Genomic DNA, 18,395 nt, shown 5'->3' with positions numbered 1-18,395 from the left:
GCACAAGCTGACTTATTTGCCAGGAACTTTTTATATGCTTTCTTCTTTTCTTTCACTGCCTCTTTAACTTCCTGTGTCCACCATGGAGTTCTGATTTTTTTTTATCCTTGCAGACAACCTCGCCATATGCCTCACTGGCTGAATCAATCAGGGTTTTCTTCAAGGCTTGCCACTGAATCTCCAAGGTTTGGTTCCTGTTCTCAAACTCTATCAATTTTTCTTCAATAATCTTTTTGTATTGTAGTCTACAGTTCACATCTGAGAGGTGCTCAACTTTTATTCACTTTAAAACTTTCTTACATGTTATTCTTTTCAATATGAAATTCAATTTTATCCTGTTGAAGACTAAATAGTGATCACTTCCAATTTCAAATCCTCTGTACACTGTGGTGTCTTGCACCAGGAAGAAAACATCACTATCAACAATAACATATTCAATGAGACTTTTCTTATTCCTTGCCTCTTCTCTCCATGTGATTTTGTGCACATTTTTATGTTGAACATGGTGTTAGCAATAACCGGTCCATGTCCTTTCTGTAATAACCAGCCCATGTCCAACTGACAGATTTCATTGTGTCAGTTGCTTTCTCTAAAGCTTCAAAAGATTTCTCCTCTTCTACCTTAGTAGCACCTTCTGTGGGACCATAGGCAACATAAGTCTCATTGTCCAGTTCCCCATTCTGATATTTGCCCACATCACTCTACTTGAGACTGCTTGCCATTCAAGAAGATTAGCCTCGTATTTAGTGTTGAATACTATTGCTACTCCTTTTCCTTGATTGTCATTGCCTGAATATAATATTTTGTATTTATTGCTCAGAAAGATCTCACTAGTTTTTGTCTTTTTTCTTTCGGTCACCCCTATTATGTCGATCTGGTACTTCTAATTCCCCATTTCTAGCTCCATTTCTTTGCCATTCAGACTTCTTATATTGATAGTACTGATCTTTAACTCTGGTGATGTTGAGTTTGGGTGTGTTTTCAGATTTGTTCCAGTAGCTGACTTTTTGCTGTTCGCCCCAGTTTCCTGGCGAAAACAACAGGGACCTTGTTTAACCGGACAATGCCCCAGCTGGCATGATATTTTGTCGTGTACAAAATGATGGTACATGTCATGTACCATCATTTTGTATTTTGGAAGGACAGTGTTGAACTGAAAGGGACCTGGTATACTCTTGGTAGGTCTAGGGAATGTGGTTGGTTTATGGTGGAAAGGATAAGAGATGCCAATTTCTTATGTGGTCTATAACTGGTTGTAAGGTAATATTTCCTTTGGATTTTTGGTACTTTTTTGGATGTGTTCCTTCCAAATATATGTCATTGTGGCTACATGGTTTTACTATTTTTTTTTATTTTTGGGAGGGGGGGGGATTTATAGCCATTTGCTAAGAAAATGTCAAGGATATGGTCAAGTTCAGTAGTTCAAAATTTTTTTTAATTTTGTTTTGGCCAAAATTAAATTTGTCCAAAACCGCCAAAATTAATCCAAAGTGATTAATTTTGGCCTGTTTTGGATCCATGGCTGTCTCCTTCTACCTGAGTCAGATTACTCAGTTAAGCTTTCCTCCTTACTTCTAGAATGTTTTACCTCCCTCCCTATAAACTATGATACCACAGCACTTTAATCAGAACACTCCATAGTGTCCTTAAAATGGTTACCTCTTGGCCTATGGAAGTTACAAACAGACTAAAACAGATAAGTCTAGATCCCAGCCCCCAGATATATAGACTACCAAAAATCCATAAAAAAATAGGCCATTACAGCCCATCGTGGATGCCAATGATGATGATTATTATTATTATTATTATTATTATTATGGGCAACTCCTTGTCATATGCCTTTTCCAGATCTACAAAACTTAAATATAAATTATTATTATTATTACAGGCAACTCCAAGGAGTCCTTAAACTCATCGAGGGAGGCCCTAACATCATGTCAAGAACAACTATTCAACATTCACACAGTATCTATCATACTTCGCCTTGAACTCATTCAAGTCATTACACCCACAACAGACTCTAGCAGCTTATTCCACTCATTCACCACTCTCCAAGTAAAAAACCTAGCTCTAAAACCCTTGCTAACCATACTCTTGTCCAGTTTCCGTGGATGGCCCCACTAGTCCTCCCATCACCAGTCCTGTTCTCAAAAATATCCTCTGAATTAACCTTATAGAAATTTTAACCTTCAGTAATTTCAATGTCTCAATCATATTACCCCTTTTCAGCCTATCAATCAATTTCTGCAACCCACAAATCTTCAACCTGTTCTCATAAGGTTCAATCTATAGACCTGCTATCATCTTGGTCACTCGCCTCTGGATCCTCTCCACCTCCTCCCCATCAAGAATAAACCCTGGTGCCCAAATCTGGGCACAGTAGTCGAGATGAGGTCTTATCAAGGCTCGATACAGAGGAACAACAACTTGCTTGTCTCTGCTCGTCAAAGTAGTCTTCAGTAACCAAGTGATTTGATGAGCTGATTTAGCCACTTTTGCAATGTGCCCCCTAAACTTCATCTCCCTATCCACCAACACTCCCAAGTCCGTGACCTCATCAATCTCCTGGAGTACAGTTCCACCAATGTGGTATACTGATGCTAATCCTTTCACCCCAAAATGCATAACCTTACATTTTGCCACATTAAATTGACATCCATTATCCTTAGCCCAGTCCTCCAATCTATCCAAATCATCCTGCAAGATTTTGACATCATGTGCATTCACTATTGCTCTACCCAACTTTGCATCATCAGCAAACAAATGAACAGTTCCTCTCAGATCCTTTCCTATATCGTTAATGAACAAATTAAATAGTAGTGGTCCAAGAACAGAACCCTGTGGCACACCACTAGTCACAGGCCGTCTTTTGGACTCTACTCCTGAATAAACTACTCTCTGATATCTCTCCATCAACCACCCTCCTATCCATCTCACCAACCCTATATCCATCCCCATATGCTACAGTTTACTGATTAGAATTCCATGTAGTATCCTGTCAAAGGCCTTAGCAAGGTCCAGCAGAATCACTGTAAATCCATTACCCTTATCCAGTTCAGCCGTCGCTGTGTTATAAAAAGTGACCAAGTTACTGAGGCATGATCTACCCTTCACAAAACCATCATACAAATTAGACAAAGTGTGCACACAATATACTGGCAACACACCTTCACACATAAAACATTCAGCCTACTTTAGAGACAGTATAGAAATCTTCACACTCCATCACATTGACATAATGGTCAGTTTTGATGTCTCCTCTTTATTCACTAATGTCCCACTCAAAGATACCTTAGTCCTAATCCAAGCCATATTTCCTCCCAATATCTCAGCCCTATTTCAGTTCACCACTATGAACTCAGGCAATTTTGTTTGGGAAGAAAACTCTACAAACAGATAGATTGGACAGCCAGCTAGAGACCACATAAGAAATTAGCATCTATTTTCCTCCCCACCAAAGACCAGCCACATCTCCTAGACCCACCATGAGTATATCAGGTCACTTGCAGTTGCAAACTGTCCTACTATTGCCAAACAAGCAGGCCAGCCAATATCAGAATATCAAAACACAAGAACTACATCTGGTACCAACAATATAGCCACTCAGGACTTGTTGACCATGCTTTTGACACCCACCACAGGATACACTGGAAGAAAGCCACTCTATTACACCACAGCAAATACAAGTATGAAAGACTTTTCCTCAAATCTGCCTTAGCTTTGAAAAACTTTCCAAACCTCAACGAATCTGAGTGCATGAGACTGCTCCAAATTTGGGAAGCATACATTTTAAGATCATCAGTTAACAGACAAGATGACCCAATTTAGCCCACTTGGGATCACCATTTAGGACTCAAGCCATGACTTCTTTTTTCTTTCTTCAGACTCATTTGCTCAGTGTTAGTGCCTGCATGCACATATTATTGTTTTTTGTGATCCCTGATGATGGCAATGTAACAGTGCCCAAATATAGGAAGGTATTAATTAAAGTTTTTTTATATATAATTAATATCTAGCATACATTATTTCTTGAAAAATTAATGGCTATGTATAAACAACGTATAAGCTTATCTTCAAGAATCAACTGCCTCTATATGCAAGTAGCCTAGTTTCGAAGTTATTTCACATGCAAACTTTGCCACATTGGGTAAAGGATTAAACAAGAATATAATTTCTTGACAAGTATAATTTCATTTAATTAAATTTTTATATTGTGTTTACCACAGAAATTGATTAAAAAATACTAATTTAAAAGCAAAATTAATATTTTACAGTTATTTCATATTTATGCGTTCTTTATTTTGAATAGAAGCATCAATAGGTAATTCTACATAAGGAGAACAGAGAGATATTACCTAGGGAAAGTTTTGAGCTGATCAAGATTGCTAAATGACAGGACCAGACCAGATAAGATCAGAGCTTCTATGAGGAAAGAGACATTGCATAGTCGTTCTAACCCCCACATATTTCTAACCCCTCATTTCTTGAATAAGAAATAAAGAGCTTTATTGAATGGATTCTCTATAAACCATCACTTGATCACATTATTAATCAAAATTCCATTAAGGAATTAAACCTTTTTTCACCTAAGAAACAATTATAAGCAATGAGGTGAGGAAGGGGAAATGCATTTTTTGACATTTAAGAATTGATACTTATTTCAGTAGTAAATGGATCAATAAAAATGTGGGTGCTAGAAGAGGAGAGAATGGAAACAGTAGAAGAGAGGGAATAAGAGAGAGGTATGGGAATGCTAGCAGACGAGAGGATGGAAACAGTAGGAGAGATGGAATGAGAGACAGATATGAAAGTGCTAGAAGAGGCGAGAATGGAAACAGTAGGAGAGATGGAATGAGAGAGAGATATGGAAGTGCTAGAAGTGGAGAAAATGGAAACAGTAGGAAAGAGGGAATGAGAGAGATCTACGTGAGTGCTAGAAGAGGAGAGAATGGAAACAGTAGGAGAGAGAGGTATGGGAATACTAGAAGAGACAATAGCAGTAGAGGAGAGGGAATGAGCGAGACCTATGGAAATGAAAGAAGAGGAGAGAATGGAAACAATAGGAGAGAGAGAGAATGGTAAGAGGTATAATGTATGGCGACTCAATGATCCGTGGTGTTCAAGACAGGATGCATTAGGAGTGTTTGCCAGGAGGAACAACAGAAAGGGTGGATGAGATGATTGTGATGGTAGGAACAAATGATTTGAGTGCTAATGTAAGTCGGGCAGCGAGAAATATGAGATTTTTGCTTGAGGCTGTACGGAAAAAGACAGAGAGAAGAAAAATAGTGTGCATGTTGCCTAGGTATGATAATGATGAACTGAACAGAAGAGTGGTGATACTGAATGGCATAATAGCGAGAATGTGTGACAAGAGAGGACTGGTATATGTGGATGCCTGGAGTGCGTTTGAGGAAAGAGAGGAATTGTATCCGAGAGACCGCTTACATTTGAATGAGGAAGGACGTAGGCATCTGGAGAGATTGCTGTTCTAAACGAGTCAGTGTGTCCCAGGGAGGATGATAGCAGGGGTGGCCTCTTGTGGGAATGGATAGTTGGGAGAAGGGAGACGATGTCAGGTAGCACTGAGCCCAGTGGAGTCTAGAAGGAATAATGCTGGGTATAGAAACAATGGCATTTATATGTTTTATACTAATGCCAGGAGTATCTGGAATAAGGGAGAGGAATTGGTGGCGCAGATAGAATCAACCTGGCCAAAAATTATTAGGATCACTACGACATGGTTGACAGAAAGGGATATAATAACAGGAATAAAAGTCGCTGGGTATAGCATTTTTCGTCAGGATAGGAGGGGAAAGCATGGTGGTGGGGTACTGCTTATGATAAGTGATGACCTGTGTCTGTCCTCTAAGAGTGGAGGCTTTGGAAGGAAGTGAGACAAATGATTTTGAGAGCATATGGTGTGAGGTAAAGGTAGGCAAGACAGGATATTTAGTGGGGTGTTGCTACAGACCCAGGAGCACAGAGGATGGGGACCAGGAGATGTTTAGACAGCTAAGTTTGGAAAGTGCAAGAAGAATGATTGTTATGGGGGATTTTAACCACAGTAGTATAAACTGGAGAGAGGAAGATGCATGTAGCAATAGGGGAATGGAATTTCTAGAATTCTTGAGGGACAAATGTCTTAGGCAACATGTAACAGAGGGAACAAGAGGTTCAAGAGTTTTGGATTCGTTATAGCATCAGAAGAGTGGATAACAACTGAGATGACATCTCTCCCACCAGTTAGAGAGAGTGACCATATGGTTTTGACTTGGAAAATGAATAGACATGCAGGAGTATCAAAGAGACGGGAACTTATGTGGAATTATAAAGCTGGTGATTATAAAAGTCTTAGACATCAACTTCGGGAAGTTTCATGGAGGGAGGAATTGGAAGGCCGGGATATCATTAGTGCGTGGGAAATTGTGAAAGAATATTTGTTATCAGCAATGGTAAGTTGTATACCCCGAGTGAAGAAGAGGACACAATTTGGAGTAAAGTGGATGACAAACAATATTAAACAGGAATTGCATGCGAAAAAGAGGCTATGGAAGAGATATAAGGAGATAGGTGAAGAGATGCATGAGGAATATAAGACACAGGCCAGAAGAGTGACTAGTGTGGTAAGTAAAGCGAAACTGGAATATGAGATGAGATTGGCCCTGAGATCCAAAGAAAATCCTAGGGAATTTTTTAGCTATGTGGCCAGTAGGAGGAGAAATGACTGTGGAAGAATGATATTGTGGGATAAAAATGGGAATAGAGTGACTGATGCAGAGGACATAGTGGAATTGTTCAATGAACACTTTATTGGAGTATTTCATCCTAGAGGAGTCGGTTTTAATGCTAGAGGGATAGGGCAGGTTCGAGGTTTAGAGGTACGGGAGGAGAGTGTGTTTCAGATACTGAGTACTCTGGATGTCAGTAAAGCTTTGGGACTGGATGGTATTTCACCACGAGTTTTGAGAGAATGTGCCAGGGAACTGATAGCTCCTTTGACCTGGCTTTTCAATGAAAGTCTGGCTTTGGCAAAGGTGCCCAGGGAATGGAAGGAAGGTAAGATAGTGCCATTGCATAAGGGTGGTAACAGACTGGAAGTGTCTAATTATAGGCCAGTTTGTGTGTCATCAGTAGTTGTTAAGATCTTGGAGAAAGTAGTGAAGGACCATATACAACATTGGGAAAATGAGGGTAATGTTATCTGTGAGAGTCAACATGGATTTGTGAAAGGGCACTCTTGTTTTAGCAATATGCTAGCCTTTTATAATAAAGTTACAAGAACATTAGATGAGGGAAAGGCATATATTGCAATTTTCTTAGACTTAGCAAAAACATTTGACAGGGTGCCACATGATAAGCTGATATTTAAGTTGCAGCACATGGGTCTGGATGTCAGATTGGTCAACTGGATTCAGGATTGGCTGTGTGATAGGTATCAGAGAGTTGTGTATGGTGGAGCAGTTTCAAGGAGGCAGAGGGTTACAAGTGGGGTCCCACAGGGCTCAGTACTAGGACCTATATTGTTTAACCTTTATATCAACGACATTGCCAGTGGATTGCAAGGGGATATTCAGTTGTTTGCAGATAATGCGAAGCTGGGAAGAATTATTAGTAATAGTGCAGATGTGGTAGCCCTACAAGAGGATTTGAATAAGCTAGATAGATGGGCAAATGAATGGGGGTCTCAGTTTAATACGGCAAAATGTAAGGTCTTGAGGTTTGGGAAACATCGATGGGATGCAGCATACTCTATGGGAGGAGTTATACTGGAGAAAGTAGGGGAGACAAGAGATCTCGGGTTGATTATTGATAGAAACCTGAAGTTTAGGGCACATATTGCGAAGGTGGTGAAGGTAACACAGAGGATTGCTGCTATTATGATAAGGACACTGACCTGCAGAGATAAGAGGGTTATCATTCCGTTGTATAAGTCTCTGATAAGACCACGCTTGGACTATTGTTCTCAGATTTGAAGGGGATAAATTAACTGTGGAAAGGATACAAAGACGGATGACAAAGATGGTTTCAGGACTGTACAAGGATAGTTACGAGGATCGGCTGAGGGAATGTGGACTGCAGAGTATGGTGGATAGAAGAAGGAGAGGTGATATGATTGAGACTTTTAAACTGTTGAGAGGTGGTTACAGGGTTGACACTCGGGAGTTCTTTTGCTTGGTTGAACAGCACGAAGGAGTGATGACAAGAGGCCATCCCTGGAAGTTACAAAAGGAAACTGTGAGCAAGAGGGTGAGGAGTGGTTTCTCTGCGTGGAGTCTGGTTGAACCGTGGAATGCATTGCCTGATGGAGTGGTGAGAGCAAGAACAGTCAATGAGTTTAAGGAGTGATATGATAGACTTTGTGTTTCTTAGGAGGGATTTCCCCTCGATGAGTCTTGACAGATTTTATGTTCTTAGGAAGGACCTCCCACGATGAGTCTTTCGACTCCATGGAGGCCCGAATAATAATAATAATAATAAATTTATTTCTTTTTATTAAATTGCCTTTTCAAAAATATATAACAAGACATTATTCATAACAGTGTTGACTAGTTGTATTAAAATTGGAAATAATGAGAATAACCGACCAGTAATATTTAATTAGCAAGCTCTATTATGATGAACCGTAGGATTCCAAGAAGGGAGCAAGAGAGAGAGAGAGAGACAGAGAGAGAGAGAGAGAGACAGAGAGAGAGAGAGAAGGATGAATAAACAATGGCAGAAATAATGTCATTCCATGATTTTAATTTAGATTTCAGTCGTTTCGTTAAGTATGAGGTCTGTTATATGTATTCCTTCGATTACATAAATGATTTGTGGATATTTAGCACGGATGGAAGAAGGGTGTGTGCGAAGTGTGACCTGAATTAGGAACTGATGAATGCAAATATGAAATTGATGACAGAAAGTGTTAGTAACAATTGTGTCACGAATGCACGTTTGAAAGAGAAGGATGATGAGGAAGAGAGGTGAAAAAATGTAAAAAAATGAAAAAAAAAAGAAAAAGAGTGATTTAAAAACCATAATGGATGTTAAAAGGGATGAAAGTGAGGCAAGAGTGGTGGAAAGAAACGAAATTGAGAGAACAAATAAAAGTAGAAATGGCGTGACGCAGAAATCGCAAGTGAAAAAAATCGAAAGAATAAATGATAGCGAAAAAAGAATGAATGATGGTGAAAGTTGGACAAATGTTGGACTGAAAGTACTGAAACAAAGACAGATTAATGAGAGTAAAAGTAAGAAGAATGATAGCGAAAGTTGGACTCATGTTAGTCCGAATGATAAATGGTAGGGAAAGTGAGAAGAGGGGGTCAAGAGTCAGAAAGTTAGAAAGATTTAATGATAGAGAGAATGTGTCACGAGATTCGGAAAGTGGATTGGATTGGATGAGGCAAGAAATAAAATGGATGTGAAATGAAATTAAGAGAATTAAGGTCAAAACTATTAAAATAAATCATGATGGCATGAAAGAGTTAACGAAAGATGAGCGAGTGGCATTGTATGGCAACTCCATTATAAAAGGTGTGCTAGAGGATAAAATGCACAAAGTATGTTTTCCAGGCGGTAAAATGAGTAGAGTAATTGAGGCATTGGATATGAGGCAGGAGCGAGCAAAAGAGTTAATTGTATTAATTGGTACAAATGATTTGCGAGAGAACAAAGAGCATGTCAGAATTCAGGAGGCTGCTTGGAAAGATAAAAGAGAATAGTGTGACAGGAAGGGTAGTCAGTGTGTTGCCTAGGTATGATTGTGGTGAAATGAGGCAGAGAGCAAGAATTATGAATGATATTCTGGGTGAAATGTGTGAGGAGATGGGAGTACAGTTTGTTAATGTGTGGAATGAGTTTGAGGGATGAAGTGAGCTGTATGGGAGCGATGGACTGCATTTGAGTAGTTATGGTGTGAGTCGCTGGGAGAGACTGCTGCTGGAAGGTAGAGAAGTGAATAGAGAGAATGAATCAGATCGAGAGGGGAGTGATGTGGAAGAGCAGGAGAGTAAGACAGGAGAGATTGAAGAAGTGGAAACGAATGGGGAAGCGAGTGGTACGAGTACAGAAAATTAGAGAATGGGTGTGCAAGAGGAGCAGGGAAACGGGGAGGCTCAGGGTGGACAGGGGTACACAGCGTGAGAAAGGTGGATGCTCCAAGAGGAGGTGAGAGCATGTGTAGGCAGGAAAGAAATGGGATGACCAGGGATCAAGAGGAAACAGATGAAATTGAAAAGGATTCTAAAATGAAGAAGCAGAAAGGGAAATGGCCCCAGTCAGCATGGAGAGATCACATCGAGTGAGTGGTATCAGTGGAACTAGCTGTAGATCCAGAAATGAGCTGTCGTGTTTGTATACCAATGCTAGAAGTATAAGAAACAAGGCAGATGAAATGGTTGCACTAATTGCGTCTGTGCACCCAAAGATTGTCGGAATAAGTGAGACATGGTTAGATGAGGACGACATCCGGACAGGAATAGAGATGGAAGGGTATGATATGTTTCGTGAGGATAGAAGAGCTAAAAAAGGGAGGGGGAGTGCTATCGATGATAGAGAAAGAGTTATGTCCATACAAGGTAGAGATGCAAGAGGGAAATAGGGCCAGTGGTTATGAGGCAGTATGGTGTGAGATAGAGGTGAATAGAATCAAATACTTGGTGGGATGTTGTTATAGACCTGGTAATGTGGATGGTGGTGATAGTGAAATGTATAGTCAATAAACCCAAGCAAATAAGAAAAGGGTGATCATTATGGGTGAATTTAATTATGGCAATATAGACTGGAATGATGAGATAACAACAACTGGAATTAAAGAAAATGGGTTTCTTGAGTTTTTGAGGGATAACTACCTCAGACAGTATGTAACAGAGGGCACACGAGGATTAAGGGTCTTGGATTTGGTCATCTCATCAGAGGATGTAATTATAAATGAGGTGTCAAATCATCCATTGGTGAAAGTGACCATGAGGTGATTACCTGGGTGGTTGCCAGCAGTGCAAGGACCTCTGTGAAAAAATGGTATATGTGGAACTACAAGGGGGGTGATTATAAAGAGCTCAGGAGACAGCTTGCAGGTGTAGCATGGAATGAGGAGTTAGCTGGAAAAGCGATCAATGCAGCTTGGGGGATTTTCAAAAACTATTTAGTAGATGCAATGTCTAAATGTATTCCAAGGGTGAGAAGGTTAAATAAGGTAGGTATGAGATTCATGAATAAAGAGATTAAGCATGAAATACAGAGAAAAAAGGGCATTGTGGAGGCAGCATAAGAGAAGTGGAAGTAACCAATTTCATGAGGTCTACAAAGACCAGGTAAGAAGGGTGACTTGGTTGGTGAGAGTAGCTAAAGAGAGGTATGAACAGCAGTTAGCTAATGAAGCCAAAAAGAATCCTAGGGAGTTCTTTCGATATGTAGCCAGCAAAAGAAAGAATGATTATGGAAGGATGATATTGATAGGAGTAAATGGTATAAAGACAGCTGTTGCAGAATGTGTGGTGGAGATACTTAATGAGCAGTTCATAAAGATCTTTCAATCTTGTGAATGTGACTTCATGGAGAGATTGAGAGCAGTTGATGATGGGGAGGAGAAACTGACTGTAAGAGAGCAAGAGCTGTTTGAGGAATTGAGTAAACTAGATGTAAATAAGGCTGTGGGACTTGATAATATATCAGTGCGTATTCTGAAGGAATGTGCCAGAGAGTTGACACCTGCCTTGACATATTTTTTTAATATGAGTCTTGCACTTGGTCAAGTTCCTAAAGAGCGGAAGGAGGGCAAGATTGTGCCACTTCATAAAGGAGGTGATAGAACTCAAACATCAAACTATAGGCCTATCTCCGTGTCAGGTGTTGTGGTTAAGTTGTTGGAGAAGCTTGTGAGAACTAGGATCCAGAGTTGGGTTAACAACAATGGTATAATCTTTGATGGACAACATGGATTTGCTAAAGGGACGTCATGTTTTAGTAATCTGCTTACTTATTACAATAAAGTGACTGCTTCCTTGGACAGAGGAGAAGGATACACAGTAATATACTTGGATTTCACAAAGGTTTTTGAGAGAGTACCTCGTGATAAGATGACAGTCAAACTAGAGCAGATGGGGTTGGATATTAGATTAGTGCATTTCATTGTAGACTGGCTATCTGATAGGTATCAACAAGTTGTGTATAGGGGTGCAATATCAAGGAAAAGGAAAGTCACTAGTGGAGTGCCTCAGGGGTTTGTTTTAGGGCCATTACTATTTAACTTTTATATTAATGATATTGGCGAAGATTTTGATGGAGATATTCAGTTGTTTGCAGATGATGCAAAGTTGGGACGAACCATAAAGAGTAGTGAAGATGTTGTGGCCTTGCAAGAAGACTTGAATAAATTGAGTGATTGGGCAAGCAAATGGGGATGTGAGTTCAATGTTGCAAAATGTAAGGTTTTAAAATTTGGAAAACAAAGATGGGATGTAGAATTTATGCTTGGTGAGAATGTATTGTTGGAAGTAGAGGAAATAAGAGATCTGGGGGTGATAGTGGATAAGGATCTAAAATTTAGGGGACACATCACCAAAATTGTGAAGACAACACAAAGACTTCTGGGAATGATGCTGAGAACACTGACATGTAGAAGTAGGGAGATTCTTGTTCCATTGTATAAGGCTTTGATTAGGCCACACATGGACTATTGTGCCAACATTTGGTCACCGGGTTTTCAGAAGGATGAAGAGATGTTGGATAGGGTCCAAAGGCGACTGACTAAGGTAGTTTCTGACCGCTGGAATGTTGAGTATGAGGAAAGATTGAGAAAATGTAATTTGCAAAGTCTGGTGGAGAGAAGGAAGAGGGGAGATATGATAGAGACCTACAAGTTGGTAAGGGGTTGTTATAAGATCAATGGTGGAGAAGTTCTACAGAGAATAGTGGGAGATCAGGGGTGAACCAGATGTCATCCCTGGAAACTGTATAAAGAGGGTGTGAGTAGGGGAGTGAGAGGCAGGTTTTTTTCATGAAGAGTTGTGAATGATTGGAATGCCTTGCATGAGAGTGTGATGTCTGCAAGGAGTTTTAGTGTGTTTAAGACACGGTATGATGAGATGTGTGTGTGATAAAAGGATCTCCCAGATGAGTCTTTGACTCCATGTGGTCTTGGGAAATAATAATAATAATAATAATAAGCAATATTGACACCTTTCTGTAAAACCTTTTTATATAAATTTCTATTTTCCTCTGTTACCCCCATCAGTTATAGTAAAAAATGGCTACTGCAAGTACAGCTATATATATTTTAATTCAAACTTACTGTGCTTTACCTAATATACTTTCTTGTATTTCTTACCTCAACATATAAATCTCTCAGGAGACCTTTTGTCCCATTAATTCTTTCTATTACAGAATCGGAACCACTATATTCCAGTATTGTACTTTCATACAGAACAGTCTTAGGAAACATGCTAACCATGAAATCTCCATTAAGAATATACTTCTTTTCACTATCTCTGAGTGCTGGAAATGAGAAATGTACAACTGCTTAATATAAAATTCAGAAAATAAAAAATTATAGAAGAAGGAAAGTGAAAAAGTAAGAAAAAAAATTATCACTATATTGTCAGGATGAAAGTAGGATTTTCCCAGTTATACTGAATAATATAAAAATCTTTGTATTACATAAAAAACTATGCAATTCATGAGAAGCACTCAATATCTCCGCTAAATAGCAGTACAACCACTAAGTATGATAAACATAGCTCAGTCTGTTTACCGTATCCACATGCTATGTTTAGGCTTTTTATCTCACTAGATAGCATACAAACCATAAATATGGAAACAGCTGCCTTTCTTATCCACATACCTGGAAACTGTACAAAGGTCAAGCGAATAAGGAAGTGAAAAGGAGATCTTTTGTTTGGTTGGTGGTTAATGAATGGAATGCATTGCCAGATGGTGAGTGCTCCAATGCTGAATGAACTGTATTTAAGGCAAGCCATGATAGTTACTGTGGTCAGCTGTGAGTATTCAACCTCCAACAGTGAGTCTTTGGACTCCATGGAGTGGAAATAATACTACATTTTTGGTGTTTTGTCTTATACACTGATTGCTAGTTATAATAGTAATTTTAAGGATGAAATGACGATGTTGATTACATCACTAAAATAAGTTAATTACTATTATTTCCAATTTTTTTTGCTAAAGTCAATTTGGCACTCTCCATGGAGTTGGCAGGCTTGTTGGAGCTGTCAACATATTTATCATACCGAAAATAGGTTTTTTATTTCGTGTAGAGTTGTGAATGATTGGAATGCCTTGCCTGAGAATGTGGTGTCTGCAAAGAGTTTGAATGTGTTAAAAACATGGTATGATGAGCTGTGTGTGTGTGATAAAAGGACCTCCCAGATGAGTCTTTGGCTCCATGAGGTCTTGGGGTGGTAATAATAATAATAATAATAATAATAATCAAAAAATCCTTAACACTCCTTGTATTAACAACACATTCTGGTAATGTGTTCCATTCACTGACAATTCTCCATGTAAAAATGGATATGTCGAAAGTGTGCTATTCTGTTGGGGTATAAGTTCAGGCAAATGTAAAATTGAATGAGAGCATAAGTGTGGAAACAGATAACTGTATAAATCACAGAATGAAATTAAGCAAGACTATGGAAATGAAAGAAAGTACAGCTGATGAAATGAAAGTAACTGACACCGTAGTAGTGAAGGAAAGTAGGAATGAAGAAATGAAAGAAAATGACAGAGTGATAAATAGTGTAATTGCCAGGATGCAAGACTTGAAAAATGAGTTAATCAGTATGAGAAGTGAGATGAAAAATGCACATAGTGAGATGAGAAGTTTGGTGAATAAGAATGAAAGAGTGAAAAGGATTAGAATGAAGGAAAGCAGAGAAAAAGAGGCAATGAATGAGTTGAGGATGGTGATGTATGGAGATTCCATTATTAGGGATATGGTAAACCAGAGATTTCATCAGATATATTTTTCAAGAGGAAGAATTAGCAGAATTATTGATGCATTAGATATAATAAGCAGATGAGCACGCAAGTTGGTAGTGGTTGTTGAAACAAATAATTTGGTTGAACATAAGGAGAATATGAGGATGAATATCAGGAGGTTATTGAGGAGAGTGAAAGATAACAGTGTGGTTGAGAAGCAGTCAGTTGTTGTCGAGGTATGATAGTAACAGTTTGAGATGGAGAACAGGGATCATGAATAGAATGTTGGCAGAATAGTGTGAGGGAAGCGAGTGGAGATTATAAATATGTGGAATGCATTTCAGGGAAGGATGGATTTGTACAAAAATTGATGGCTTGTATTTAAATGGATTCATGTGAGTCACCTAGGGAGACTGTTGCTACAAGGATGGATGACGAGTGATGTGAGCAAGAGAACACAAAAGAGCAAAGGAAGTAAGAAGTGAAGTGAAAGATCAGGAGAAAGGAACAGGTGATACTGAAGCAGTTGAGAATAGTCATAGTGTGAGAGATAAAGATAAAGAGATAACAAGAATACTAGATGAACAAGGAAATGGGAGTAGTCAGGAGTGGGCAGGGAGACAGTGAATTATTATTATAATTCAGGCTTCCATGGAGTCAAAAGACTCATCGTGGGAGGTCCTTCCTAAGAACATAAAGTCTGTCAAGACTCAACGAGGGGAGGTCCCCCCCCCCCCCTAAGAAACACAAAGTCTACCATACCACTCCTTAAACTCATTGATCGTTCTCGCTCTCATCACTCCATCAGGCAATGCATTCCATGGTTCAACCACCCTACATGCAAAGAAATCACTCCTCACCCTCTTGCTCACAGTTTCCTTTCATAACTTCCAGGGATGTCATCACTCCTTCCTGCTGTTCAACCAAGCTAAAGAACTCCCCAGTGTCAACCCTGTAACCACATCTCAACAGTTTAAAAGCCTCAATCATATCACCTCTCCTTCTTCTATCCGCCAAACTCTGCAGTCCACATTCCCTCAGCCGATCCTCATAACCAAAATTGTACAGTCCTGAAACCATCTTTGTCATCCATCTTTGTATGCTTTCCATACTTAATTTATCCCCTTCAAATCCTAGGGACCAAATCTGAGAACAATCTCAGTCTAAGTGTGGTCTGATCAGAAACTTATACAACGGAATGATAACCCTTTTATCTCTGCAGGTCAGTGTCCTTCTCAATATTGCAGCAATCCTCTGAGTTACCTTCGCCACCTTTGAAATATTTCCCCTAAATTTCAGGTTTCTATCAATCATCAACCCAAGATCTCTTGTCTCCCCTACTTTCTCCAGTATAACTCCTCCCATAGAGTATGCAGCATCCCATCGATGTTTCCCAAACCTCAAGACCTTACATTTTGCTGCATTAAACCGATACTCCCATTCATTTGCTCATCTATCTAGCTTATTCAAATCCTCTTGCAGGGCTACCACATCTGCACTATTACTAATAATCCTTCCCAGCTTCGCATCATCTGCAAACAACTGAATATCCCCTTGCAATGTCATTGATAGAAAGGTTAAACAATATAGGTCCTAGTACTGAGCCCTGTGGGACCCCACTTGTAACCCTCCGCCTCCTTGAAACTGCTCCACCATACACAACTCTCTGATACTATCATACAGCTAATCCTGAATCCAGTTGACCAATCTGACATCCAGACCCATGTGCTGCAACTTAAATATCAGCTTATCATGTGGCACCCTATCAAATGCCTTCGCCAAGTCCAAGAAAATGCCAGTATATGCCATTCTCTCATCTACTGTTCTTGTCACTTTATTATAAAAGGCTAGCATATTGCTAAAACAAGAGCACCCCTTCACAAATCCATGTTGACTCTCACAGATAACATTACTCTCATCTGCCCAATGCTGTATACAGTCTTTCACTACTTTCTCCAAGATCTTAACAACTACTGATGACACACAAACTGGCCTATAATTAGACACTTCCAGTCTGTTAACACCCTTATGCAATGGCACTATCTTACCTTCCTTCCATTCCCTGGGCACCTTTCCCACAGCCAGACTTTCATTGAAAAGCCAGGTTAAAGGCACTGTCAGTTGCCCAGCACATTCCTTCAAAACTCGTGGTGAAATACCATCCAGTCCCAAAGCTTTACTGACATCCAGAGTACTCAGTATCTGAAGCACACTCTCCTCCTGTACTTCTAAACCTCAAACCTGCCCTAGTGAATGTGTGTATGAGGATGTAAAGTGTATAGTTGAATCTGAACAGATAGACAGGGTAAGTAGTGATAAAGGAATTAGTTAAAACAAAAGCAAATTGCTGACTTTACAAATAATAGGAGCATCAGAAATGAGAGAGATGAAATAGTTTTGTTGATCGAGTTTATTGCCCAAAAATTGTTGGAATAAATGAAACAGTTGAATAAAGATATCCTGATGTGAATAGAAACAGAAGGGTATGATGTTTTTCATGAAGATGAAAAACATCCTGGAGTGTGAAATAGTGGGAATGGTTTGGGTCAGTATTGCATGAAATCAAAGATAATGGAAAGAGAGATTTAGTCAGATGCTGCTATAGGCCAGGGAATGTGGGGAGTGGTGATGAAGAAATGTATAAGCAACTTGGATTAGCGAACAAAGGAAAGGTGATCATGATGATTTTAATTATGGTAACATAAATTGAAATGGAGAGACAGTATTTTGGTATAAGGAAAATAAATTTCTTGAGTTCTTGAGAAAAAACCAGCTTAGACAGTATGTAAAGGAGAATACTCAAGGATCAAGAGTCTTAGATCTGAGCATTTCATTGAAGGATATGATTGTGAATGGGGTATCATATTTCCTCCAGTTGATGACAATGACCATGAGGAGATCACCTGGGTGGTGTCCAGCCAGATGAAGACTTCTGTGAGGACTACAGAGAATCTGAAAGGAGGATATTAACATTCAAGAAGAAGAGTTATAGAAAGATCTTGAGAATAAGCTGGATCGAGAAAGTGAACAATGAGGAAATCTATAGATGAATACAACCAAAAGAAAACCTGATACAGAAAATAATCAAAAAGCAACTACGTCTATTTGGCCATATATGTAGAATGAACGATGACAGGAAATTAAAAATGCTGCTATTTGGGATGGCTGCAGGAAAGAACAAAAGAGGAAGACCAAACAGAGAATGGGATGATGACATCGTCAAATGATGCAGAAACTCTATACAGAAACTGAATCATCTTGCACAAAATAGAATGCAATGGAAGAATCATATCAAAATGGCATCAGACATTACGAGCTTTGAACTCATGGTTATTGTTGTTTTTGATAATTTTGGTGATTATTGATAATCTTATGAGATGGCTTTGAGTTACAGCATTTGAGTTATAGTTTAATCCTTTATCCAAGTATAAACAAACAAAGTTTATGCCTGAAGTATCTTCAGGACTGAGGCA

At 39.2% G+C, this 18,395-nt stretch overlaps 1 protein-coding gene across 1 annotated transcript in view; it reads right to left on the bottom strand.

Moving 5' to 3' along the window:
• The window catches only part of LOC150109852 (A disintegrin and metalloproteinase with thrombospondin motifs 9-like), a 605,150-nt gene that overhangs the window by 384,077 nt on the left and 202,678 nt on the right, over positions 1-18,395 (bottom strand). Inside the window, exon 15 of the mRNA XM_090396355.1 lies at positions 13,316-13,482. Within this exon, the coding sequence (XP_090252481.1) occupies positions 13,316-13,482 (167 nt within the window). The remainder of the gene's footprint in view (positions 1-13,315; positions 13,483-18,395) is intronic.

The sequence above is a fragment of the Typopeltis vanoorti genome, chromosome 1 (genome assembly GCF_054136105.1).
Source record: "Typopeltis vanoorti isolate ZY-2024b chromosome 1, IOZ_Tvanoo_1.0, whole genome shotgun sequence".
In the NCBI taxonomy this organism is placed as follows: domain Eukaryota; kingdom Metazoa; phylum Arthropoda; class Arachnida; order Uropygi; family Thelyphonidae; genus Typopeltis; species Typopeltis vanoorti.
This window is presented reverse-complemented; position numbering and strand designations above follow the sequence as displayed.